This window comes from Morus notabilis, unplaced genomic scaffold (assembly GCF_000414095.1).
Source record: "Morus notabilis unplaced genomic scaffold, ASM41409v2 Scaffold19, whole genome shotgun sequence".
In the NCBI taxonomy this organism is placed as follows: domain Eukaryota; kingdom Viridiplantae; phylum Streptophyta; class Magnoliopsida; order Rosales; family Moraceae; genus Morus; species Morus notabilis.
This window is the reverse complement of record NW_010360880.1, coordinates 317,384-342,582: the sequence shown is the minus strand read 5'-3', so window position 1 is coordinate 342,582 and position 25,199 is coordinate 317,384. Positions and strand designations below refer to the sequence as shown.

General features: G+C 35.0%; 4 protein-coding genes across 4 annotated transcripts; 2 read left to right on the top strand and 2 right to left on the bottom strand.

The window, feature by feature from the left end:
* The first annotated feature begins 2,491 nt into the window (after positions 1-2,491).
* Positions 2,492-3,403, top strand: LOC21405018. The gene has a single exon (XM_024165255.1). The coding sequence runs from the start codon at positions 2,872-2,874 to the stop codon at positions 3,136-3,138; it is 267 nt and encodes an 88-aa protein (XP_024021023.1). The 5' UTR covers positions 2,492-2,871; the 3' UTR covers positions 3,139-3,403.
* A 1,180-nt stretch (positions 3,404-4,583) lies between these two features.
* On the bottom strand, positions 4,584-14,102 carry LOC21405017 (vacuolar protein sorting-associated protein 18 homolog). Its single transcript, XM_024165216.1, has 23 exons — positions 13,659-14,102; positions 13,120-13,332; positions 12,872-13,011; positions 12,428-12,523; positions 12,042-12,109; positions 11,727-11,828; positions 11,352-11,496; positions 11,014-11,157; positions 10,796-10,915; positions 10,608-10,664; positions 9,954-10,013; positions 9,768-9,875; positions 9,023-9,165; positions 8,607-8,685; positions 8,164-8,226; positions 7,933-8,063; positions 7,565-7,670; positions 6,754-6,942; positions 6,439-6,666; positions 6,070-6,225; positions 5,514-5,675; positions 5,249-5,365; positions 4,584-5,061 (listed from the first exon to the last, which is right to left on the bottom strand). Exons 1-23 carry the CDS (start codon positions 13,819-13,821, stop codon positions 4,867-4,869), a joined length of 2,985 nt encoding a protein of 994 aa, XP_024020984.1. The 5' UTR covers positions 13,822-14,102; the 3' UTR covers positions 4,584-4,866.
* Positions 14,103-16,109: 2,007 nt separating this feature from the next.
* On the top strand, positions 16,110-17,784 carry LOC21405016. The gene has a single exon (XM_010097536.2). It carries the CDS (start codon positions 16,250-16,252, stop codon positions 17,612-17,614), a length of 1,365 nt encoding a protein of 454 aa, XP_010095838.1. The 5' UTR covers positions 16,110-16,249; the 3' UTR covers positions 17,615-17,784.
* A 213-nt stretch (positions 17,785-17,997) lies between these two features.
* On the bottom strand, positions 17,998-23,371 carry LOC21405015 (external alternative NAD(P)H-ubiquinone oxidoreductase B2, mitochondrial). The gene is given in 11 exon segments (XM_024165250.1): positions 17,998-18,356; positions 18,508-18,730; positions 18,977-19,112; positions 19,209-19,469; positions 19,590-19,694; positions 20,090-20,309; positions 20,398-20,648; positions 21,089-21,150; positions 21,153-21,291; positions 21,740-22,016; positions 23,283-23,371. Coding segments are annotated over 11 exon segments (1,851 nt in total). The 3' UTR covers positions 17,998-18,268.
* Between the last annotated feature and the right edge of the window lie 1,828 nt (positions 23,372-25,199).

Below are 25,199 nucleotides of genomic sequence, written 5' to 3'. Positions count from 1 at the left end.
TTTAATTTGCTGATTTGAGTTTTTAATTCAAATTGAGATGTGACTTTATGTGAGAATTTTTTACTGTACCAAAAAAGTTAGATGTGATTATTTCTGAAAGCTTTTTACTATAGTAAAACTCAAATTGGTGAAATGAACAGGACATTTTAGTTTTAAATATTTTGTTTTCTAAATTTATCCCTAATTCTTCCCTTTTTATTTGTCTCTCTCTATCTACCCTCCCGAGTCCCCATGTCCCTTCTCTCTTCCATTCTTCTCCTCTACAACTCTCTCTCTTCTTCTTCCCCTTCGTGACTGTCTCTCTCCTCCTCTCACTTGCTGTTGCGACGAATCTTTGCTCGTTGCTGTCAGATCTGGATGATAGGGATCGAGCGATACCCAACGACAGTGCCTGCCACCGCACAAAGAGATCTTAAGGATTTCGAAAGGCGACGACCGATGATCTCTGACAAGGTTCCTTTCGTGATTCTAGTCTAGTGATGCATATGGATCTCCTACAGGCGAAGCTTCACAATCGTCGGTACCTTCTCCGATGGTGACCTCAATGTCTGCTTGTGCATCTGACAGTGGACGATCCACGATCTTCTCGAGCAGGAACCTCAAACCAGTCCAATAGAGAGTTCATCAGCTTTGCGAACAAGACCTTGTTGCCGCCTCTGCAAACTAGATTTAGCCGATCCTAACGACGACGACCGATATGAACTCAATGATGCCGCCACCGTAGAAATCAAGTAGAGAGAATAAATTTGATAAGAGATCTCGCCGACTTCGTGAACTAGGTGCGCCACCACCTCCGCTGTCGCTGTGAACGAATACAGTGTCGCCGTTGTGAACCATTGTTGGGAGAAAAGGCTAGTAGATTATTTGTTAGATTGTTATGGCAAATTTTTTTGTTGTGATTTAGTTCTGGTAGACTATTTGTGAGAAAAAGGCTGTAGATTTTTTGTTGGATTGCTTTGGTGAATTTTCTGCAATTTTTAAGATATGAGATTTTGGTGGATTGTTTTGTAAATTTTTGTTGTGATTTGGTTTCCGGCGTCTTTATCTGATCTCCAACTAAGTGGTTATTTTCAGATAAATATCATATTATTGGACGCCGGTGATCAGATTTTTAGGAAAATAGGTATTTTTATCAGCTATTGGATTTTTTTCGCCGACTGTCATTGGCGTGGGCGACTAAATTTATGAGTAAATATGGTATTATTTATTGGTCATTAGCGTTGGTAAATATGGTATTTACTTGTATATCCTAAATTTATTAATAAATACCATACTTATCAGGAAGTCGGTCGTCAGCTTTTTAAATAAATATGGTATTCACGAGTAAATAAAAATATTAATCAGTAACTATGGTATTTACAAGTCGCAGTGCCGGCTATAGAATTTTTTAATAAATATGGTATTTATAAGTAAATGCAATATTTATCAGTAAATATAGTAATTCTGAGTAAATATGATATTTACGAGTAAATATAATATTTATCAGTCACCGGAGTGAGTCGTCAAATTTTTAAATAAATATTGTTTTTACGAGTAAATATGATATTTACTAGTAAATACGCTATTTATCAGTTACCGGTATCGGCCGTTAGATTTTTGAATAAATATAATATTTACTGATAAATACAATATTTATCAACCATCGGTCGTCAGATCGATAACCAGAGCCAGTGCCAGTCATGGTGTACTTGACTAGAGAGGGAAGAAGAGAGGTGGGAGGAAAAAAGTTTTAAGGATATTTTTGGGCTTGTTTATTTACATTTTTTGAGTTATGGTGACTTGAGTTCAGATCTTTATTTGAGTTAAGGTGTATTTGAGTATAATTTGAGTTGAGACTCTAATTTGAGTTTGTGTTTGGATATGCACATTTTGAGTTTTGATTTGAATTGAGAATCTATTTGAGTTTGTGTTTGGGTAGATCAAAACTTAAATTTATATTTAGATACTATTTTAATAAAAACTCAATGGTGATGAAAAATTTTAATAGGGTATATGAGTTGGGTTTTATTCATCTTTTCGTTGTGAATGCACAAAAAAAATCATCTCAATCGGAATTAAAATAAAAAAATTATGACGTTTTCAAGAATATAAAAAATATTATTCATTAACTTGAGTTTGAATTTATGAACTTAAATTGAAGAGGGAATTTAAACTCAAATTTTAATCTCAAATCTAAGCTAAAACTTAAGTTAAAATTCAAGTTTAAACTCAAATTTTATAAAAGAACGTGAATTTAAATAAAGTTATAATTTGAATTTAATTTTTTTAAAATTTAAGTGCAAATAAAATTTTAATAATATTACAAACTTAAGATATTAAATTATATTATAAATTATATATTTTAAAAATTATGTTATAATTTATTAATCACCGTACTACTATTTCACTCCTCGTCGCATATAACTATTACACCATCTTTTTATTATTATATTATATATTATATGTTTTTAAAGGGATAATACACCATTTTTTTTTTTTTTTCTGGTCGAATACACGGTACACCGGCTTAATATACCGAAGAGAAAGAAATAAGGAGAGGATAAGTACAATAATTTCTCTTGAGACGATAATATCACGATTTTGGACACATCAATCAATATTATAAATGTCTCATCACAAATAAACCACCAAAAGAAGAGAAAAACGACAAAAAAAAAAAAAAAAGCACCTCGGCCACTTCGCCAACCAATCTCATCCCAAAACCATTCGCGGTTTTCACAAAACCACCTTCTTCTCCTTCCACTTTTCCCCTTCTATAAATAACGCTTTCCTCTCAGCTCTCAGTTCCACGCTTTCAGACTCACCAATACGAAGCATAATAAAAAAGATCAAGAATTTCGTCGAATTTCTCCGAATCAAACCTCGAAAAAGATGAATTACCTGAACAGGATCTGGATCGCGGCGAGCGTGGCCGTCGTTCAAGGCCACACTGATCAAGGTAAAGGGAAATCGGGCCTCAGATCTCTCCAGCTAAACAGGAGGAGGTTCTCCGGAGGAGAATCCGCCGGTCTCCGGCCACTCGCCGGCGCGATCGGCACGGGTCTGTTCGGCCTCATCGGGAATTGCGAGGACCGGCTTAGGCAAGCCGACGACTCTCTCCAGAAAGTCATGTACTTGAACTGCTGGGGCCAGGGCTGAAAGAAAGGGGATTTTTTTATGGAGTCGTCGGAGATCGCGAGTCTCCGATCAGAATGATTCGCTAGGTTATAGGAGTTTTCCTCTTTCAACGGCGACTATGAGTACTCACCGGAGGGGACGCGGAATGGGAAAGATGAGTTGACTCGGGGTTGACCGAGTTAGAACGGGCGAGTGAAACGTTGAGCCGTAAAGAATTGAGAAGCTGTTGTAAAAGAGGGGATGGGAATGGATGGAGCTAGATTAGCGTTTGGTGTAAATATATATATATATATATATATATATATATATGTCGGATGTGTATAAAATTACAGTTTATCACAGTTAGAACGATTAGAAAATTTTGATTTATCCGTACGACTTACTAGAGAATCTGAATCTCCCTTTTTCTTACGATAATATCAAAACCTAGAATCTTATCCGTGTCATTGTGCAAAAATTTATCTCTTTTTGTTTTTTGTGTGTGTGGCCCTTTTCTTTTATTTTCTTTTTAGTTGCTCAAAGATCTAAAATCCGTTTGAGTAGAGTTTAAGATCTGGTAATTTGATCCTGTGTTTATTGGGCGCAAAGGAAAACACTGTGGAGCATATTTCCCTAACTGATGAGGTGAAGATGCACAAACATTTGCGCGTCAAATTTGTGTGTAGGAGACTTTACTACGTTCCGATTTGAGTGTTCAGTAATGAGTTTAGATATAATTTTAGGCGAGAGTTTAATGGGAGAGTTCTTAATTATAATAAAAAAATTAAATTAAATTTTAATTTTTTATGAAAATTTTTAATTACATAATAAAAATAAAATTTGAAAATTTGAATACGAGATTGTGTTTTTCACGCGAGTTAAACGGCACGTATTTTTGCGAAGAGTGAAAAAGGGATTGTTGAGCTCAAGAATAATCTTGACCGGTGAAATGTTCCACAAATTTAACAAGTAAATTCAAGAAAAATTACATGAGAGGAGACTTCATAAAAATAAAGAGTCGTTCTCACTTCTCACTCTCTAAACTCTCATTAAGTCTTTTTTTTAGGAATTTTGTTTACATGAGAAAAAAAAAATTGTATAATCACGTGATTTCTAACAGTTTATTTTTATTTTTGGCAGAAATTTAACCAGAAAGGTTACTGCATTATTTTATTTTCTGTTTTCAATAGAAATTAGAATAGAAGTTATGTGCTAAAGTTTAGAGAGCAAATTAAAAATGATTTTAAAATTTTAGAGCATTAATAATAATAATTCTAATTATGTATAAATATAAATAATAAATAAACTTGACTAAAATTAAAGTGGACCAAATTTTCCAGTTTGCTGTAAATATATGATTAGAGATGAATAGTCTTGTGCTGACAAAGGGTGATTTAGGTAATTTAGAAGTTGACGTTTGGTTTATGTATTTAGAATCATGATTCAGAAACATTCTCGTTTTGTGTGTATTTTTTATGAGAAAACACTGTAGAAAACTATAAATTATGATTCAGAATCAGGAATAAATACAAGAAACAAACGTAACTGCGTACACTTTTTTGGGTAGGAAAAGAAAACCGACCCAGCCAAAGACGCAGAGTAGTAATAATACAGCCATTATACAACAAAACGAACGCACTTTCATGACCCGGTAACTCACAACTAAGAAAATTATACAAATAAAAAGGAAGAGGTGAAAAGCTTTCATAACTGGCCAGGAAAAAGCACAAGGACACAGGCAAACTGAAGCAAGCACCAAAAAGAATAAAATCACAAAGGCAAAGACAGGGTCCTCTGGCCTCCGAGATTATGTTGTGGCCCAAGATTATGTTCTGGTTTTATCTCCCATGAATGAATCTGCCGTGCTTCCTCTGGGAGGATAAATGGCAAAGAGATCTCTCGAATCATCAACTCCCCACAAAAGGGGCATTCACTAGCTATGGCATCGTCCAACTGTGATCGAAGCTGCCGAATAAAAATTACCCAGTTTCGGTTAGTATATGGAAGTCATAGTTCATATGCCAACTCGATGCAGCATATAGGCATATTATAATTTTTTAACGCCTGACCCTCTATAAGATGATCAGAAAGTGACAATAATACTGTTTGCAAACAAAGATGATACTGGTTGACAAAGAAACATAATGCTGACCTTATCAATGGGTGTCGTGCTAGTGATGGAATCCTCACTTAAACTACCGTTTGAATCCTTTCTAGTCTCCCCACCAAGTAAAGTAATTTGCTTCTGCAGCTCAAGTATATGCTCTGCCTGCAATATTAACAGGGGAAGAAAGAGTCTGAGCTGGAAAGACCGACTAGAAATAACTTTCAGAAAATAGATTTAAGATGGACCTGGTAAAACAAAGAAACAAAGTAGACAACAAACCCTGGCGAAAGTTGAAAGTGCAACAACTTACTTGAGCTTCAGGTGTACAACGTGTCACATGGGCAATTAGGCAATGTGAATGGAAGGCATGTCCACATGGAAAGACATAGAAGGGCGCCATTGATCCTACTGATGTATACCCTCGCATCATTTGATACTCCCGACCCACTGTTAATATTTTTCGCTTACATACCTGACATGAAAATACAGATTTTTTGCAAGTCATATTTTAGCTACATGGACAGCTAAATAACTCAGACATGAAAGAAAACTTGAAGTCTCAGGGTAAAGTTAAAAGATCTTGAAGATTGCAATAGGACTACAATAGTTTCAATCTAGACCTTGAGTTGACTAAAATCAAAACTACATTTCCAGCCAACTACAAGAGACTGCTCAGGAATTTGATGCAAGGCCCGAAAAGAACATTAATAACATGCACATAAAAGGAGCCAAACCAGGCAGGCTTGTTTTGGAACTTCTTAAGGTTCTCTTGAATGTAGTTATCTACATGTTTTATATCCATATTTTAAACAAATATCATAATATATCAGTTTATCAATGAAAGTCAACATGAGAACGGCCAATACCCCACATTCCTCATCACGTTCAATCACAGTATATCTTTGAGCAAGTGCACTTATATCATTTCTGATGTTGTCTGCACCATGTGTTGCATCATTCATCTCCTGTTTCAGTTGTTCAATTTGCTTGTTGTAATCCTCTAATGATGAGCAAATTGCTTCCTACAAAAGTACAGAGTGTTTAATCCATTAGAAACAGAAACGGAAATGTCTCACAAGTGTGGGTTATAATTTATAAATTTATAACAAGGAACGCATGGTAACAGTCTCCAAGAGTAATAGAGAAAAAGGAAAATAGTATAACAAGAGAGAGAGAGAGAGAGGGAGAGTTGGGTAGATCAAAAATGAAAACTCAAGTTGTGTCAATATTTTTACCTTGAAGTCATCAATTAAGGCAAAGTCTGGAAAGAATGGTAGTATATCCTCGATCTTTAGAAGGCCATCAGTTTCCTTGAGAAATGCTATTGCCTTGCGTATGTTGTCCCTTTTAGCTCCCTTTTCCTGTTCAACGACATGCTTTGCCACCATTAGCCAAAGTTTCTTCCTTAGATCTTCGTCATCCTCAACCTTATCAGCTTCAGCCATAGCAAGCTCCGGGTCAACCTGAAATATGAGAAAAGTACTTACACACTGACACGAGTTCAATAATGAACTAAGGAGTCTAAAGCAAACCAATGACAAATCAGTTACCTGTAGGGCAAGTGCAACTGCTTCTTCATGCATGGACATCATGCTGTATATATGAACACATGCACGCATTCGCTTTTCCTTGAGGCAAAGGCGTAAGGCATACTTGGGATCATAGAAGAAATCAGGACCACCTTCCCGCCCTTTTCCAAATTTGCATTGTAGGAATCGCAGTAGTGCACTATCATCTTCCTGATTATGCAAGAAACGAAAAGATAACAAATAAAAGTCAACTCATTAATGCAGGGATGTCTACTTCTGAGCATATGATGTGAGGTTAAAACAACATAGATTAGTGATATGCTTTTAATTCAACTCCAAAGGCAATCATGTATCTTTTGTTCTTATCACAAAAACTAATAAATTAGTACATTATATGTTTCAAATATAAACACGAAATTTATGTTCAAGTTACTTTGAGTTCAGGATTAAGCCTGAATAGTTTCAGTGCATACGAAAATGATCCACCAAAGTCCACAAAAGACACAAAAATTAAATATTCTTTGTGGTTCTGATTAGATATTTTTAGATCCTCGGTGAAATGTTACGAAAGTTTGTGTTTCTTGGTCATAGTGTAAGAAGTTACATCTTACATCTTTTTAAAGTAAACAGAGAATTCCGAAATTGACTTGAGAACTTGGAACTCAATAAATAGAATGGGCGAGACATTCATAGAATGACTGATGCACATGAAATCAGCAGAAATTGATTTGTGATTCTCTGGTTGACACATAATACAGTAGAGCATGTAGACGTGCAGCTTAGCGGTATAATTAAAAGATAAATCCAGAAAGTCAAATGCAAGAATACCGACCTGCTTAGCATACAGGGAGAGAAGCAAGTTGTGGACTCCTGGGTCCTCATTATGCAAACGATGAACACAGTACTCCAAATATTTTATCACTTCATGGGTTTCGTTCCTGTATGTAAAATAGTGCATGAATTGGAATTCAAAATTATCAAAGAATTTAATGAATGCTGTATTTCACAGCCAGAGGAAAAACTTCCATGCATGTGCATGAATTGGTATTCAAAATTATCTGAGAATTTAAGAATTTAATGAATACTGTATTTTACAGCCAGAGGAAAAACTTCCATGCATGAGCATGTGAGCGTCGAACTTGACCATAAACATGACAAAAAGTACAATCTATTAAAGGTGCATGTACAGTTTAACGTTACTTTGCATGAGGTTCACTTGAATAACGCATCATAGCAGGAATCAATTTCCTTGGGTTGAGTTTGTTCGTGGTCATCCATGACTCCACAGTTTCATAAGCATCAAGCATGATCAGGTCAGGCGCAAACTTGTACTGCAAGATAACAATTAGAAGATCTCATAACTATGAAGCAAGCTATGTGGTAACAAAAGAAAACAAAAACTTGTTTCGAATCCTTGAACTTGGTCTATACCTGAAGATCTATGGGAACGGAAGGTTTCTGCAGCACTTCCAATGCTTTCTTTGCTTCACCTTGCTAATACCAAAACCGAGAAGGGGAAAAATTGTCAAATTAATAAATGAGCTAAAGCGCCTAAGAAATAGAAATGAACCGATAAGCTCATAGGAAAAGAATGGTATGTCTCTATTCTCTTCTAATAAGGAAAAAACACAATCTTTGAAATCACAGGAATGCACATCAATACATTTTATGCATTGTGACAGACTGACAGTTAACAAGTTCGCTGGTGTACGTATGTGTGTGCCTACAGAATTTTATGTCCACAGACACACAGTACAGTACTGGGAGGAGCGCTAAATGACAGTGGTACAAGAACCTTTACAATAGCAACAATAGGTAATAAATGACAACAATAACAAGTATAAGAAACAGAATTAGAAAAAAGAAAAAAGCACCTGAATGTAATGGTGAACTACAATTTCATACTGCTCCTTTAGACTGGCGAAAAAGACCAATTCTTCAACCCGACCATAACTGCAACATATTGCTAAACAATTTATTCCAGAGCTCTTTCATCTAACAAGAAAATCAAGATATTGGCCTCTGCTAGCCCAAAGCTATTTGAAATGTTTAAAAATGACATGACAGAGATTAGCATGTACTGTGGTAACACCTGCCATCTTAAAGGTAATCGAGTATCAATTGGCCATACATTATAATAAGAAACTCAGAAGCTAATCCAATCCTCTCCCAGAAAACAAACATATTAAGTCGGGAAAGAAGAGAAGAAATGACTAGTCATACTCATACTTGTAAGAAAAAGGTTCAGTCTCAAGGCAAACACTTTATGAGGGTTCATTTCAAGAATTACCTCTCCAAAAGTCTCATTGTAGTTGCCTCATCCAATACATCCTTGCTATCACTAAGAAAGGCACGAAACTCTAAAATTATTGATTGATACTCTGAACCACGGTTATCCACGGCAGTGTCATCTTCCAAGAGTAATCGATTTATCTGATATGGAAATATCAAGTTCAAAAGTTATTTAAAGCATCAGCACGCTAAACCAAAATTTGAACTAAAATAATAGTGCAATGATTATTATTATTTTTTTTAACTATTTATCTCTCAGGAAAGATTTTTGGTTTATTTGACGTTTTAAATTTGAAATATGGGTATACTAAAACGCCAAAATTTGGGGAATAATTGAAACCTTTAAAGAAAATTTTGTATAAAGATTACATCAAAAAAATTTCTCCCATTAATGAAAAAGAGAAAAGAACAGAGAAACGAGAAAATCTTATTAATAAATAAGAAAACATGCACGGGAGGATAAGAGGAAGAGAATTCGTCAATACAAAAAAACCAAGACTACAGAGCTATAAAAATGAAAACCCCTCTCTAACTATATTTGAAAAAAGGAAATTCCTGAAATCATTCTTAGGCTCATTATGCTTAAGATCAATTGCTAGATTAACTAAATGGGGAAACTTGACTTCTCTTCCTACCAATGCAAATGAGATACACAACTTGCCAAATATATCACAAATAAGACAAACAGAGAAAGAGAGCAAAACCAGTTATCACATCCAAGATCAAGACAAACGAAGGAAAACCTTGTCCAGGTATAATTCAGTTGCCCATGTTGAAATCATTGTTATTTGGCACTTATCATCTTTTGTAAGATTATCAAGCTTCCGCAGTAAGAAAGTCCTCAAAGCGTCCTGCAAGTGGGCATGGTAAATTATAAAACTTAAAGGTGATACCCAATGAACGAGAACACAAAATTTCTCTGCAATTACCTGTTCGCTCACACTAATAAACTTCAGAGTAATCTCCTCAAATGATAATATGTAATTGATCTGCAAAACATTGTCATCATGTACAAAGATGTCATTCTTTCTGAATAAAGAAAGCATCACCATGTAAATCATCACTATCAAAAGATTTACGCATTCAATATGCCTATATATATAGAAAGACAAAGAGCTAATTCTACAAACTGAGTATAGAAGTATGTGGTTCTTTAGCACAATTTGCAAGAACAATAAATAACAAAAAATGCAATATGATAATTGAGGGAGGCAGTCCAAATTATACAGTCATATACAAAGTATATTAGACCCACATGAGGCATGATCGTACAAGTTGGAGAGGTGTGAGTTTGTGAATTTCTACATTGATTTAGCTACTTCGCAAGGTACAATACACCTGCATTTCATTTAAATTTAGCTGTAAAGTTGTGTTCATCAAAAAGTAGATGACCATTTAGGGTGGTTTATAGCCACAATTCCACATATTTATGATTTGACTGATGACACTTATGGGGGATGTCCGACAAAGTCTTCACCATGAGCATATAAAATCAAGTTTACCAATAAGAACAAAGGAATGGTTTCACCAACATTCTAGATTAACTACACTAACATAGAAAGAGCAAGAAACAGAGAATTCACTTTTGAATAGAAAGATGCCGCTCTAAGATAATCCTTGGAAGCGAATGCAGATTCAGCCTGCATCAATATTACTTCTGTTATATACTAGTCAGATAACTATACAATCTGGAATAAATACATGATTACGAGGTAGCAGGATGCTTAAATAGAAACTGCAATCTAGATATATAACCAGAACTGAACATTACCTGCAGTAGATATACTTGGTCCCTTTGAAGTGGATCACGACAATTTGCTAAAGCTGCAGCATACTCTTTCATGTCCAGATAAACCTTCCACATATCTCGGCCTTCATCATTGACAGACACCTACTAATGTTCTCATTACCTTGTGTACACAATATTTACTTTCTAGTGCAAAATTGAATGAAAGCCCAAAAAAGAATACGTTGTTTAAGAGATTAAACCTGAAAAATAGAGCTTTCGTCATATGCATAGAACAGCCCAGCTGTGGCATCACTACATAACCCAATCACACCCCTTGAACCTGAATCGGACGTCTGCTCAAACTGAAGTTCCTCTATGATTTGCTCACTAATTCTGTTTACAACCTACAAAACATTTAATAATTTCAGGAAAAAAAAAATCAAGATTATTAGAAATACAGGGATAAAACGTAATTTAAAAATCCAAAAGAGGCCTGTCGATACTTAAAATAACATCAGAAGTAGTCCCAAATATATTGCTCATAGCATGGATATTGTCACAGATATAAATGGATAATTAGTGGCAGTTACGAACACACCTTAACCTTGTTTCCGACAAGAAGCAAGAAATGAAATTCAGATACAGCCATAGAACTGGGTTTCACCACTTCAGCACCTTCAGAAAGGTTTGAATAGCTCAAAAGAGCCTTGTTTTCTACAAAGTTTTCATCTCCATTTGGCGAACTGCACAAAAAAAAAAAAAATCCAGATTCTGGACTTGAGAGAGGTTTTACTGAGAATTGAGCACTTAAGAAACATTAACAATCGATCAGAACAATGGCAAGAAGGTAATACAATGATATGTTGCAAAAAGAAAACCACAAGTAACAACAGTGATAATAATAAATGCAATAATCTACGAAAATGGATCCTGTTGTCACCTAGGAAAGAAGTTATTAAATGCCCTCTTCTACCTGTGTTGTGCACCAAAGTTTAGACCACCATGATAAATACCAGCACCAGAAAGCCATGCAAAATGTGTAGCTCTTCTTTGCTTGATATAGAAATGCAGTTCACTGGAAGAAAACAAAGATATATTTATGGTCTGAACTCTGAAAATGTCTAAGACAGTGGAAGATGATTAAATAGGAACCATTAATAACAGCATGATATTGACCATAATGAAGGATACTCTAAAATGGAATATCAAATACAGCATTTAAAGTTTCGCTAATTTGCATCATCTTGTTCTATTACAATAATAAATGAAAGAAAAAACTAGCACTTGCCTGTTTGGAATTTCACCAGGAAGTTCCATGAAATGCACTGCACGATCTGCATAACTTGAGAAAATAGTCTACAAATGCACAATAATTAATAAAAAGAACACTTAATACAATGATAAAATCAAGACAAAGGGCTTACACAAGCATGGATGTGTATCTCTATATTTGTCTTTTAAAAACAATGTATATCTGTCTTTTGTTGTTAGAAATCATGAATTTTTTGAAGATATAAAAGAAGAAAAATACCAGTGTACAGACCTATTTTTTATTTCTATCCCATGTCCCCTCCCTCCCCACAGTCTATTTCGTCAACAATTGGCCGAAACTCCAATGGACAATATGACATGTATTTTCAACCATATGCAGTTAGATGTAAGATTTAAATTTACCTCTAGTGATCCAAAACCGGTGAAAGAATAAAGTCGTGTGGGCGTGACAGCCATCACATAATATCTGGTTCCACTTGGAATGCTAGCAGTTTCCATCTGTACACAGACAATAAGACCAAGAGGGTGAACAATTGAAGTTGCAAAGTTAATATTACCATTCCATCAATAATATCAGCTTTGATAGTGTACATGCGTGCGTGTATAGGTTACCAAAGTTTTTTGGACATATAAGCATGTATAACTACAAACTAAAACCAGCCGCGAAATCTGATGGATACAAAGCACAAGCACATGCTTGTAGAATATCTTCAATAGTCTCAAGAGAAACTCTAGTTGCTTGGTATAAACAATCAAACGGCTGAATCTAAGCTATTGCAAAGAAACTGAAGAAGTCACAAACAGCTGGAAGCCCGGAATTAATATCCCAAAGAAAAGGATGAGTACCTGCAGACCCGTGAAGGCTTCAGGAAGTTCTGCTAATTCAAACAGAAGCTTTACATACTTCTCCTTTTTATCCTTCTCGTCCACAGCAATCTCATGAAGCTGTCCATTATCTGTACCGAGGATTACTTCTTTTGTGGAAGCTGTGTTTCAAGCGATTAAATTAGCCAACAAAAAAAATATATATATTGATACTGACAAAAACTTTTCCAAACATCTCAGGTAATAAACGGTCTCAAACAATTTATTACCTTCTGTAATCTGTTGTCTGTTCCAGGCAACAGCATTCACAAGAAGACCTCTCAATTTGGGCAAAACACGGGGTTTGTTCCATTTGGCATGAGTATAAAAGGTATCCGAAACGCCATTACCAACACCTGTGGCAATACAATGGCTCCCTCCAGGATCAACAAACACTCTGTGGATTGATTGTTCCCCAGGACGACCCCCCGAGAGATCGATTTCTACAGCTCAAACAACTAGCTACGCATTACTAGACTTCCACAGCAATTGCAGATTTCACAGTCAAAGAATCCAATTACAAATACGAAGCAAGTAGTTAACAGTTAGTTCTTTATCATCAAATTGATTTTACGCTTAACTTTAATAACAAAAATACAAGTTTTTCAACAAAAAAAAAAAAAAAAAAAAAAAAAAAAAAAAAAACCTAACTAAACAATTCAAAAGGTGAGATTTTCTTCTACGATTGCGAAAAAGATTCCAGATTTTCAACGGCTTCATCAAGTTTGAAGGAAATGCAATTAAGCGAGAGGAATGAGAAAGTAAATACCATAGGAATCTCCGACCCCGAAGTCATGGCGGATGATCCATCCCTTGCTGGTTCCGATGACAATGACGTCATTTCCGGCGGCCATGCAGGTGACCACGCCACGCCCCTTCGCGGCGTGCCTTTCTAGAACGTCAACCGCGAAAACCTGCCTCCCCCGATCCATTTCCGAATTCAATTCCGGGAAATTGAGTCCCAAATTCTGTCTGGGTAGTCCAAAAAACCTTAATTCTCCTTTTCTCGTGTTTGTAGGGAGTGAAAGATGGAGGCTTGGAGAGTAGCTGGCCGGCGATCAGAATCGGAAATTGCAGAAAGGTTTTTTTAGAGCTTAAGAGCGTTTCGATCGACAATCACACTATCATAGCCTGCGTCATCACCAACGGCGTCGTTTTTGGCTCCTTTTGATCTGTCTGAACGCACCGTTTCTGGTTCTGCCACGTAAGTTAACCGCAAGCGCGAGTAGCAGACAAGAAGACAACTGCGTTTTTTTTTTTTTTTTTTTTTTTCCTTTGACTGGGCGATCTTTTTAAAAAATAAGGACTGAGGAGTGCTAACTCATTTTACAACCAACTTCACTTAATAATGGTCTACTTTTTCATGTTTATTTATAAGACTATCATCCTCAGATTTAATCCCACATTACCCCTTGTGTTACCTTTTTTTTTTTTGCACCTTTTATTTAAAAAAATGCCATTATCTCCTTTGCTTCCTAATGAACGACTTTTCAGGTTCCAGCAGAAGAGAAAGAGAAAAAAATAAAAAAGGAGAACGACCGAACACATTTAACATTGCAGGGTGATTTTAATACACTACTGTTTAGTTTACTGATTTGACTTTTTACTTTGAATTGAGATATGACTTTATGTGAGAATTTTTTACTGTAATAAAAAAATTAGATGTGACTGTTTTTTAGAACTTTTTACTGTAATAAAACTCAAATTGATGAAATAAACGGGATCTAAAGATGCACATAAAAACTTGAAATCAACAATTTAAGGCGCAGAAGATGGTAAACTTAGACCATAATCTTATTTATGTAATTGATAAGTTCTATATAGTTTATAACCATTGTCGCTTTTTTTTGAATTTTAGGTACAATTTGACTTCTAATAAGAAGATTATAATAAGTTGGTCAATCAAATATTTAGATGGATCATAAGTTTGAAGACGTGATTTTGAAGTAAAATTTTTTTGGAGGATACATGCTCGGAAGAATGAAAAAGGGAAAACTATTTTTAATTGTTACATTTTACTTTTTTATAAGAGGAATTGTTATATGTAACTTGATTTCAGAAATGACAGTAAGCATGTGTTATTTTTATTTAGATATTATATTTTTGTCTTCTATCATTTTATATTTAGATCCTATATTTTTTGTGTTCTATTTTTTAATATGAAAATAGAGTTTTTCTTTTTGTTATTTTTAGTATCAGCTACTTAGCATGTACAAAGTACAAACTAGCATACGTACGTGAGGGAGTTGAAAAAAAATAGATAAATAGAAAACAAAAGAAAAACCAAATAAAAGTGAGGTAGTGGGGCGCTAGAGTTGAAAAAAAACAAAAACATATATATTAACAGACCCATGGGGGATTAAATGGATGACAGACTTGTAAATAAACATGAAAAAAATGGACTGTTATTGTGAAACTAGCTAAAAAAATGAATTGACACTTGTCAAAAGAGTAAGAAAGCATCTGAAAAAGAGTCTGAATTAAAGTACGCATTTAACACTCTTCTTAAAAAATATATATTTAAACTTTTTTTATAGTGCATTTTAAAATTGTGATTCACCGTGTTTTTACTATTAAAGATTATCTTTTAATAGTTAAATTTGTACTAGGAGTAGGGCTATAAATTTTTAATATAAATTTAAGTTTTATTTATTTTATCTATTTAAATTTAAAATTTAAGTTTTATTATAGTAAAAAAATTTTAAAAATAATTATATTTAATTTTTTTATTATAGTAAAAAATTCTCACATAAAATTATATTTAAATTCGAATTAAAAATTTAAATTAACGAACTAAACAGATCCTTAATCATTAAAAATTTAATATAATAATAAATAATACTTATAGGTCACAAATAGAGGATGCAGATGCATTGTAAAACTTCTCATATTTTCAACTTTTTTTATGTAAATTATTATTTTGGTTTTCTTTTTCTTTGGGAGGACTTGACGAAAGTGGTTCTTTTTCTTCTTTTTTTTAAAGGAATTTATGATCAATTGGCAATTATTGTATTTCTTTTTTTTTTCCCTTCAAAAAATGTGTTTCATTTATCATTATAATTATGATGAAATCAAAACGGAGCGTCTATAGGAGCCGTTTCGCATCCAACGGCCATGATTAGACGACGCCCTCCGCACAAGCTCGCAACGTCTAATTTTTCCTACAACGGTCAAATATCTCAAAATACAAAAAAACAAATCTTCCCATACAATACATCTCTCTCTCTCTCACACACACACACACTCTCGCGTTCTCTCTCCGATCACCATTTACACCATAAAGAAACCCCCCAAGAAATCACAAAGAAAAACAAAGAACCATCGAATCACCGTCGATCTTGTAAATTAGAAAAAATTAATATGAACATTCTGCAACATCCAGACGCCATGAACGCACCGGAGCTTCATATATGGAACAACATCGCCTTCGACAACAACGACGAATCCGAACTCTCCGCCGCCATTAAAGCTTCCTGGTCGAGTCTTCACCGATCTTCGGAGTCGCTCCAGTCTGATTGCAGCAAAGAGAATCTGAGCCCCGAGTTTGCGAAAACACCAATCTCCGTCAAATCCTCGGCGCCTACTAAGCCTCTTCAGCCGAACAGCATGGTCGTCAACTCGCAAGCGAAGCCGCCAAAGCTTCTCTTCAAAGAGGGCCTTCTTCTTGGAGGTGAAAATCAAGAAGAAGGCGATAAGACTCGCGACGAGAAGAGGATCGATTCGGAGATTGCGGAGATCGAGCAGGAGATCAGTCGCTTGTCGTCGAGACTCGAAGCGCTTCGTCTCGAAAAGGCCGAACGGAATGCGAAGACGATCGAAAGGCGAGGGCGAATCGTGCAGGCAAAATTCTTGGATCCGCCGCCGAAACAGAGTGTGAAGATTGAGGAGAATTTGCCTCCGAGTAGTACAAAAACGAAGTTGAATCGCCGAGGGCTAAGTTTGGGGCCGTCGGAGATTGTCGCCGGCGCCGGGTTACGCCGATTAAGCAAGCTCGAAATCACCCCTGTTCAGGCGATACAGAATCGCCGAAAGTCTTGTTTTTGGAAGCTCCAAGATGTTGATGAACTGAGGGCGACGAAAGAGAGAGGGAAAAGCTTGAGTCTCAGCCCCAAAGCACGAAAAACCGTGTCGAAGACTCAGCCTCCGAAACAACCGGCCACGACGGCGTGTTCTTCCAAGAGGATTGTGAAGAAGGAAGAGGCGATTCTCTCAGCGATTCAGCCAAAGAAGCTTTTCAAAGAGGGAGAGAAGTCGGTGACTGCGAAGAAGCCGATGAGGCCAGGAAGGGTCGTGGCGAGCCGGTACAATTCGGGGATGAGCGACGGTCGGAAAAGATCACTTCCTGAGGATGACAAGGACGGCGGCGGCGGGAAGCGGTGCGAGAAGAAACGTGCGTCGTTGGTGGGGAAACAGAGAGGGGATGTTAGTGGCCGAAGTCAGGGTGCTGAGAGCAGAGTGAAGAAGAAATGGGAGATTCCAAGCGAAGTTGTGGTGTTTAGAAGCTTGGAGGACGAGGAGGCAGAGAAGTCGCCATTGCCAGTGGCGGAGATCGGAGATGTGCTTCCGAGGATTAGGACTTTCCGGTGTGTTAATGAGAGTCCGAGAAATTCCGGGCCGGCAAAGAGGGTGGCTGAGTTGGTTGGGAGGAGGTCCTACTTTTGCTCCAATGAGGAGGTTTGTCAGGCACTGAGTTTTGGTGAAGAAGAGGATGCTGTGGAGAAATAGAAATGAAAGAAACATGAGGCAAAATTGTTGAGGATTGATTCTCCATATAGAGGATTTGGTTAAATTTTGGGTTGCTTCTTGTTATGATCCATCCATAACTCTTGTTATGGAGTAGAAACTATAAGGCTTTTTTTGTTAAGTTCATTGTTTGAGAGCTTGCCTTTCTTCTACTATGCAATAACAGATTAAGATGTAATATTTCGTTATTCTTCTCTAAATATTTATTTTTTTCATTGCATTGTCTAATTTTTCCTAGTTATAGTTATAATTCAAGTGAAGGAGAGCAAATTTCTCGTCTTTTTTGTCATTTTTTATTGGCTTTCCCCACCACCAAAATTTATTTTCGGTAAGAACTCAAAGCTGAAAAAGATGACTTTGTTTTGTTTTTTTTTTTTTTTTTTGCATGTGCACAAAAAATAGTTGGTACAAATACGGCATATGACATCAAGCATCAACTATAGCTGCTTCTTGCCATTTCCAACCTATTATAAGACAAACTGCGAAGGAACCAACTCGTCCAACAAAAACCTGAAATTGTACTAACAAAAATACAACCAGAGTTTCTACGAAACAACCGTAGTTAACCTGTTTGAGAGCTCCAAAAAGTAAGGAGGATCAGAAAACAAAAATGGTGGAAGCATATCCTCTCCTGTTTCAAATTCGACTAGAGTCCCTTCCGAATATGAATCGTCTTCCCCAGTCAGATACCACCAATACCCTTGTACGCCAACTTACTAGCTTGCTGTAAGGGGGAAAAAAAAAAGGACAAGCATATAAAAGATGAGAACATTTATTATGCTTTTTTCAAAAAAAAGAAAAGAAAAAACAAAGAAGAAGAAGAAGAAAACACCTGGCTAGTTCGATTTTAGAACAAATGCGACACTGAAACTTACCTTGCATAGACAGAGTACCAGAGCCACTGTGTGCTGTGGCCAATGGAGACCCAATCTCCAGGGAGTTGAGCTGCAGCTTGTTCTCCTCCGAGAGGGGCAAATTGCTCTAAATGCTTGTACCTTTTTGTTAAATCACCAAGTAGATATAGTTTATTTGCGATTCAGTAAATTCCTAGTAAATCAGCATCCGAATTGCCTTGTACTAGAGAACACAATAGACATACTAGTATGACATCATGGTATATGTGTGTGGTGTATTGCTATAGCCTCCAGAAAGGAACACACTTTCACCGTTGAGAAGCATAACATAACATTTATTGAACGTAACACTACCGTTAGTGTTATCATATATATAGCACATATTACTTTCTTTGCTGAAAATAGAGCTGCCATATCATCGAATTTCTAGTATGACACATTTTGACATTAACTCTTTCAAATAGTTGCAATAAGTACAATAATTATGTGCACGTGGAATAATACCTGAAGGGACGAAACCTGTGGCGACCCACGGATCTAAACCTAAGAGGGCCTTCAGGGTACTTCTCACACTCCTCCAAACGATTGAAACAGTTGGCAAGATAGGCACCTTGTTGAGCAGCCACCTGAAATTAATAGTCAAAAGGAATCTAAGTAACAATTAAGGAGAAAATAAACACTTAACAAAAGGGAAATTCATCTTTGGTTGTGGTTAGGTTGACCTGAGCTGTGGCAGGAAGATTTTTCATCTGGGAATCCACTTCAGAAAGAGCAGACTTGAATGTCTCGATATCGACTTCAACAGACTTCTTTTGAGAATTCTTGAGTAATTCGACAATGTTCTTCATTTGTTTCTTCTTCAAATAAAGCTCCACCTGGGGATACCTCTCGCAGATGTCATCAACAACTTCTTGAAAGTCCTTTATGTTCAAAGTACCTGAGTTGTTCTTGTCTGCCTTGCTGAATATCAACGCAATATCTTCCTACAGTGTCGGAAAAACAATGAAAAAGGAAATATATTATTGTTTTATAACATGGGTACTTACTCATTAATGTATGCAACAAAAGAAGTTTAAGAATATTGTGTAATTGTAAAAGTATACCATGACTTTGCGTTGATTTATGGTTGCACAATCACCTAAAGCATATACGTTGTCACATCCTTCCACTCTCAGCCATTCATCAGTAGCCAAAGCACGCCTGTTAGTCTGTTTCAACGACAATATTAAATCCTCATGTGGTGAGTATTGTAAATCAAAAGGCAGTTGTGTCCAAAAGTTTGCTTTAAGGTGGTCCGCAATCCTTTCTAGATGCACAATGCTCTTTTCAATTTTACATATATAAAAGAGATAGCGTGGTCTAATATACACTCACAGATTATCACTCACAAATTATTTCTAGGTTCTACCTACCTATGTAATGGGGCTGCTTTATGTGAGTAGCGGAGTTTTAACCCTATCAAAATGAAAATAGGTGCTTGGGAAAAAAAAAAAACACTATCATGTATTCAAATTTAGTCCAAACCTATAATACTGAAAACACTGCGACAAAACCCCTACACGTGCTTTCTCCTAGTCGTAACGAGTATGAATTTTTGGAATACCTGACCAATCTGCTTCATAAAATCGACCACTTCATCACGTGGCCCAATACCAGTTGACCAGACTACCATGCCATAGGGCAGATTCGCAACTTGGCCAGTTCCTCTTACTTTTGTGGAGATCTCCTTATCACCCACTTTTACCACCATTGAACCTGTTTTCACGTTAATACCATCTCTTTGGAATTTTTCTTCAGCAAAAGAAGTGATTCTCTTGTCAAACCTGTACAACCACACTGACCCTTTACTATAACTTGACCAACAAGAAATAAAAAAACTCGTATGGGCAAGTAATAAGTGCAGCTAATTACATGTTCAAAATGTGATCTCCTGCCTCAAGAAGAGTAATCTTTGCATAGTCTTTGACCGTGGGATATAACTTTGCTAAATCCTCAGTCACAAAGTCATGGAGCTCAGCAGCAAACTCCACACCCGTTGGACCTCCACCAACAACTACAAAATGCAGAATTCTCTTCTTTTCTTCTTCACTAAGGCTAGGAAGACCCGCGCTTTCGAAGCAGTCGATCACTGACTGGCGGATTCTCAGCGCGTCCTCCACTCCCTTCAAAAAAAAAAAAAGACATCAAATTCAAGTTCTTTAGTACCTGATGATGACAGACTTCAAAATGGCAATTTCAGAAGATTCAAAACCACCAAGAACAATTCAAGATAAAACACACCCAGAAGAAAATGAGAATTCCTGAGAAAACCTCTTTAACCAGATTCTTTATTGCTCTAAAAAAGAATACTCTCTGAGAAGAAGATTAGGCAAAAACAAAAAAACTAAACCCATATAAGGAAACAGAAAACTGTTACAAGTCATCAAGAAATCAGTGATTTCTTGATTTACAAATTTGCCGTTATTCTAACAACCTAATACCTGCCTTCTTTCTCAGCTTGACTGATCCATCTCAGCATTTAAACTCCAATATGTCTTACATACCAATGAAATGGATTGTTTGTTTAGGAAATTCAAACCCAAACAGGAATTTTTGTGTGTACCTTTAAGAAGTGGGCATTTTCCTCGACACCGGGGGTGTTGAAAGTGTTTGCCTGGCTCCCATCCCTATAATCAAGTAGTCATAGTCCAAGCTAAATTCTTCTTTTCCACCCAAGTTTTTGTCTTGGCTTGATCGGCAGTAAACTTTTTTATTATCCGCGTCAATCTTGTAGCACACAGCTTCTCTAAATTGAACATCTATGCCCTTCTGCCATGTGAGATTAAAGACTAGCCATTAATCAATAAGAAATCATTACAATAAGTACTATGTAATTATGATCATAAAGCATGACAATTAATATAATAATTATTACGTAATTATGTCATTCATAAAATTTTTTTAAAATTTTTTTTATTATATTTCCATTCTTGTGAATACGTTGCGTAATGTAATTTTTACTTTATGTAGCATATTGTCTAATTGTAATTCTTTTACTGAGTCCTCAACTCCACATCTAATATGGTCTCATTTTGCGTTAGTGTATTAAGACCTCGTTTATTTCACCAATTTGAGTTTTTAATTTTAAGTTTTTACAGTTAAAATTTTTAAAAAATGTCACATTTAACTTTTTCTATTACAATTAAAAATTTTAAAAAGTTATCATATCTCAATTTAAATTAAAAATTTAAACGAAGTCTAAAAGAATATATACCTTCCTTGTAATGGAGCGAACAGGTTCGACAATACTGCGTGCTTCGACGGTGCCACAAGTGACACTTGGTAGCAAAGGGGTAAATGCAAAATAATTATGAGGTGATACGACATGAACATCATAGGAGGGATTTTTCAGGTTTTTCAAGAAACTGACTCCGGCCCAACCAGTCCCAAGTACCACCACCTTCTTCTTCTTCTCGCATTCACCTTCAACTGGCCTGGCGTATGTGGCCGAGAATGGTTTTGCTCCATTATAAGCCGCAACGCCTCCCCCACTAGATTAACACAGAAAAGAATACATTAATCAGAATACCGAATGTATGACAGAAATTTTACAGAATATGATCCTTTCTTAGGAAATTAATATAACTAACATTTTTATAAATTGTCAAATTAAAGACTAATTATCATGATATCTAGAGGAAGAAAGTTTTTTTTTTTTTTTTTTTTTTTCAGGAAATATGTAAAGGAACTTGCTTTTCAATTTTTTAGAAAATATGTAAAGGAACATCATGAAATAAACTTACCGAATAAAAAAAAAAAAGGCTCTACGGCACGACGGAATTCAACTAGACGCGAGATAAAAAAGAGGGCCCATTTGAGATCTGTCAGAGTGGGCCCACATGTAAAGGAACATTATGTAATAAACTTAACGAATAAACACAAAAAAAGAGAAAAAAAAACAAAACAAAAAAACAAAAAAAGAGGCTCTACATCGCGACGGAATTAAACTAGACGCGAGTTAAAAAGGAGGGCCCATGATCTGTCAGAGTGGGCCTATATTTATCTCGCATCCCAGATTCAATCTGACTTGAGGTGTTTAAGGTAGGTTGAATTTATTAATTTGAGTTAAAATATAATTTTATGTAAAAAAAATTTATTATAATTAAAAGTAATATTGACAAATATTTCTTAAAAATTCATAGATAAAAACTTTTATTCTTTTATCTTTGATTCATAAATTCTCTATTTTTTCTTAGCATTAAAATACAAATAAATTTGTGCTCACGCTCACATGTGCTTGTAAGCTTTGACAAATGAAATTATAATAATATAAGACACACATGTGTGATGGGGACACAAAAAAAAATATTGTTAAGGACTTCAAGAAAAAAAAAACCTAGTGAATCAACAGATCAGTGCCTTCACGTTATATATGTTCTCGTAATTCAGATTCACAATCATATAAATCAAACAATATTGAAATTATTACAAGCACTAAACAGTGAAGCAAACAAACAACAAATGAAAAGTAGCACGTTTTTTAGGCAACAAACATCGAATAAACATATAATACTCTCTAAAATATTTGTTACATGACCAAAACAAAGAGAGGAACAGAGTTAATCGAAAAACATAGAGAAATAAATGAAACGTTTGGTTCATAGATTAGAATAATGAAATTAGAATCATTTTTTATTTACGTGTATTTTTTATGAGATAAAATACTATAACGAATCATGAATCATGATTCGAATCGAAGTACGAATCTCCCGACTAACAATTCTAAAAAAAAAAAAGATAGATAGAGATAGAGAGACCTGACTGTGACAATGACAAGAAGCTTAGACAACGATGGATATTGATGGAAAGCCCTAGAGGCTCTCTTGTAGAAGGAATAACCACGCATGTGTAAGAGAATGATGAAAAGAGAGAGAAAATTGCAGGAAAAAAAAAAATAGAAGAAGAGATTGAGGCAGTTCGTATGTAATAGGGAAACGTGAGTGGCGGCTGGCCGATAAAATAAGAGAACGAGGCTTAAGGTATTGTAAGTGTAACTGTCACACAAATGGACAAATCTACCCTTTTTTGTTTCAACTTGGTCTTGTGAAACCAATAAACTAGGAGGGCACGTGTACATCCAACAAGTAGGGTTTTTGTTTTAAGGTTTTTTTTTTTTTTTTTTTTTTTTTTTTAAGCATGTCCCTCAACTTTTTAACTTTGGCAATTTAATTCTTATTTTTTTTATTGATAATTGATCTCTTTAATTAAAAACCTTCACAATTAAGGTTTAATAAAAAAACATAATATGTTGTTTTTTATGATTTTAATCACGTGATACGCACGTGGGCGTCTACTGAGATAATATAAGTCGTTTTCTACCTTTAGAGTATTTCAATAGAGTAATAACATTTGAAAACTAAGAATTGTTTATCACGAGTAATTGTGTTCGGATACATTAATGACTATGATATCAATATAATAAAAAAGTTAGAGTGATAATGACTTTTATTATCCTTAACAGATGCTCATGTGATCAGAATTGTCAAAAAAAAAACACAAACATCGTTTTCATTATACTTTAATTGTAAAGTTTTTAAGTTAAAAGATCAATTGTGGGTATATAAAAAATGCCTTGCTTTAAACACGCACGAGCTTCAAAAACCTTTTACCACATTGTAAGGAAGAATTGCAGGGCAGCCAATTGATTGGTCTTTAACGGTGATCCGAAGGTAAATTCTTGTTTTTTTTTTTTTTTTTTAATATTGATAATCTAAATTCTGGTCCCATGTAAATTAAACTCGTGCAAAATATGACGCCTTTTCTTTTTTCTCTTTTTTTTTAGTAAGTGCAAGTTATGATGTCCGAACCATGAGATAGCATTATTCTCAAAAAAAAAAAAAAAAAAAAAAGTGTAGGGTAGCATTTGCATTTTTGTTACGATTTTTTGTTCAAGAAAACTCATTATTGATTTATATTTTTTTGTTATTATGCATGTAATTGAATTTTAATATGGGCTTTTCTTTAGAGAACATATATTTCTCCGATATTTCCTCAATACAAATAATAATAAAAAAGACAAATTGATCTATGATAGTTTTCCTTATCATAAAGGTCATCATTCTTAAAATTGAAATTAATTTTTACATAGATACTACAAATTTCTAGTGTTAATGAGTTTTGAATGAAGGATAAACGTCAATTATATTAAAAATAACTAAAAATGGGAGAACAATCGTCTATTAGAATCTTCTATTAATTTAGAACATCTTTAATGTAATCCAATAATTAGTGTGCCAGCTGCAAATTTAATATTTGAGTGTAAAAAATATTCTCTAATATAATGTTATTTAAGCTGCCAATTTTTCATATGTTTGTGGTAAATTTCTCACCAAATATAGCATATAAAAAATTTAACATTTGATTACTATTGGTTGAAAAATTTACTTTTTTCATGTAATCAATGCAACCTTTGCATTTTTTTTATTATTTTAAAAATAAAAATTTACTTTTAAAACTTCTAAAGCTTAATAATTATAAGAAAAAGTAGATTTTAAATTTTAAATAACATTATATATTAGAGTAAAAATGAAAATAATATATTATATCATAATTTTTAATATTAAATATAAAATTAACATTATTATTTGCATCGGAGATGCTGTTAGAAAGAGTTCAATGTTTTGTTGCCAAATATCTTTCCATCGAGAGGCAAATATATATATATATATATATAT

What these genes read in the sequence shown, in the direction of transcription:
- LOC21405018 (XM_024165255.1), top strand. Translation starts at nt 2,872, where the DNA reads ATGAATTACCTGAACAGGATCTGGATCGCGGCGAGCGTGGCCGTCGTT.
- LOC21405017 (XM_024165216.1), bottom strand. Translation starts at nt 13,821, where the DNA reads ATGGATCGGGGGAGGCAGGTTTTCGCGGTTGACGTTCTAGAAAGGCAC. An exon ending in CCGTTCCCATAGATCTTCAG is followed by an intron (nt 8,064 to 8,163) that starts GTATAGACCAAG and finishes GTTATCTTGCAG; the next exon opens with TACAAGTTTGCGCCTGACCT. An exon ending in CAGTTGCACTTGCCCTACAG is followed by an intron (nt 6,667 to 6,753) that starts GTAACTGATTTG and finishes CTCATATTTCAG; the next exon opens with GTTGACCCGGAGCTTGCTAT.
- LOC21405016 (XM_010097536.2), top strand. Translation starts at nt 16,250, where the DNA reads ATGAACATTCTGCAACATCCAGACGCCATGAACGCACCGGAGCTTCAT.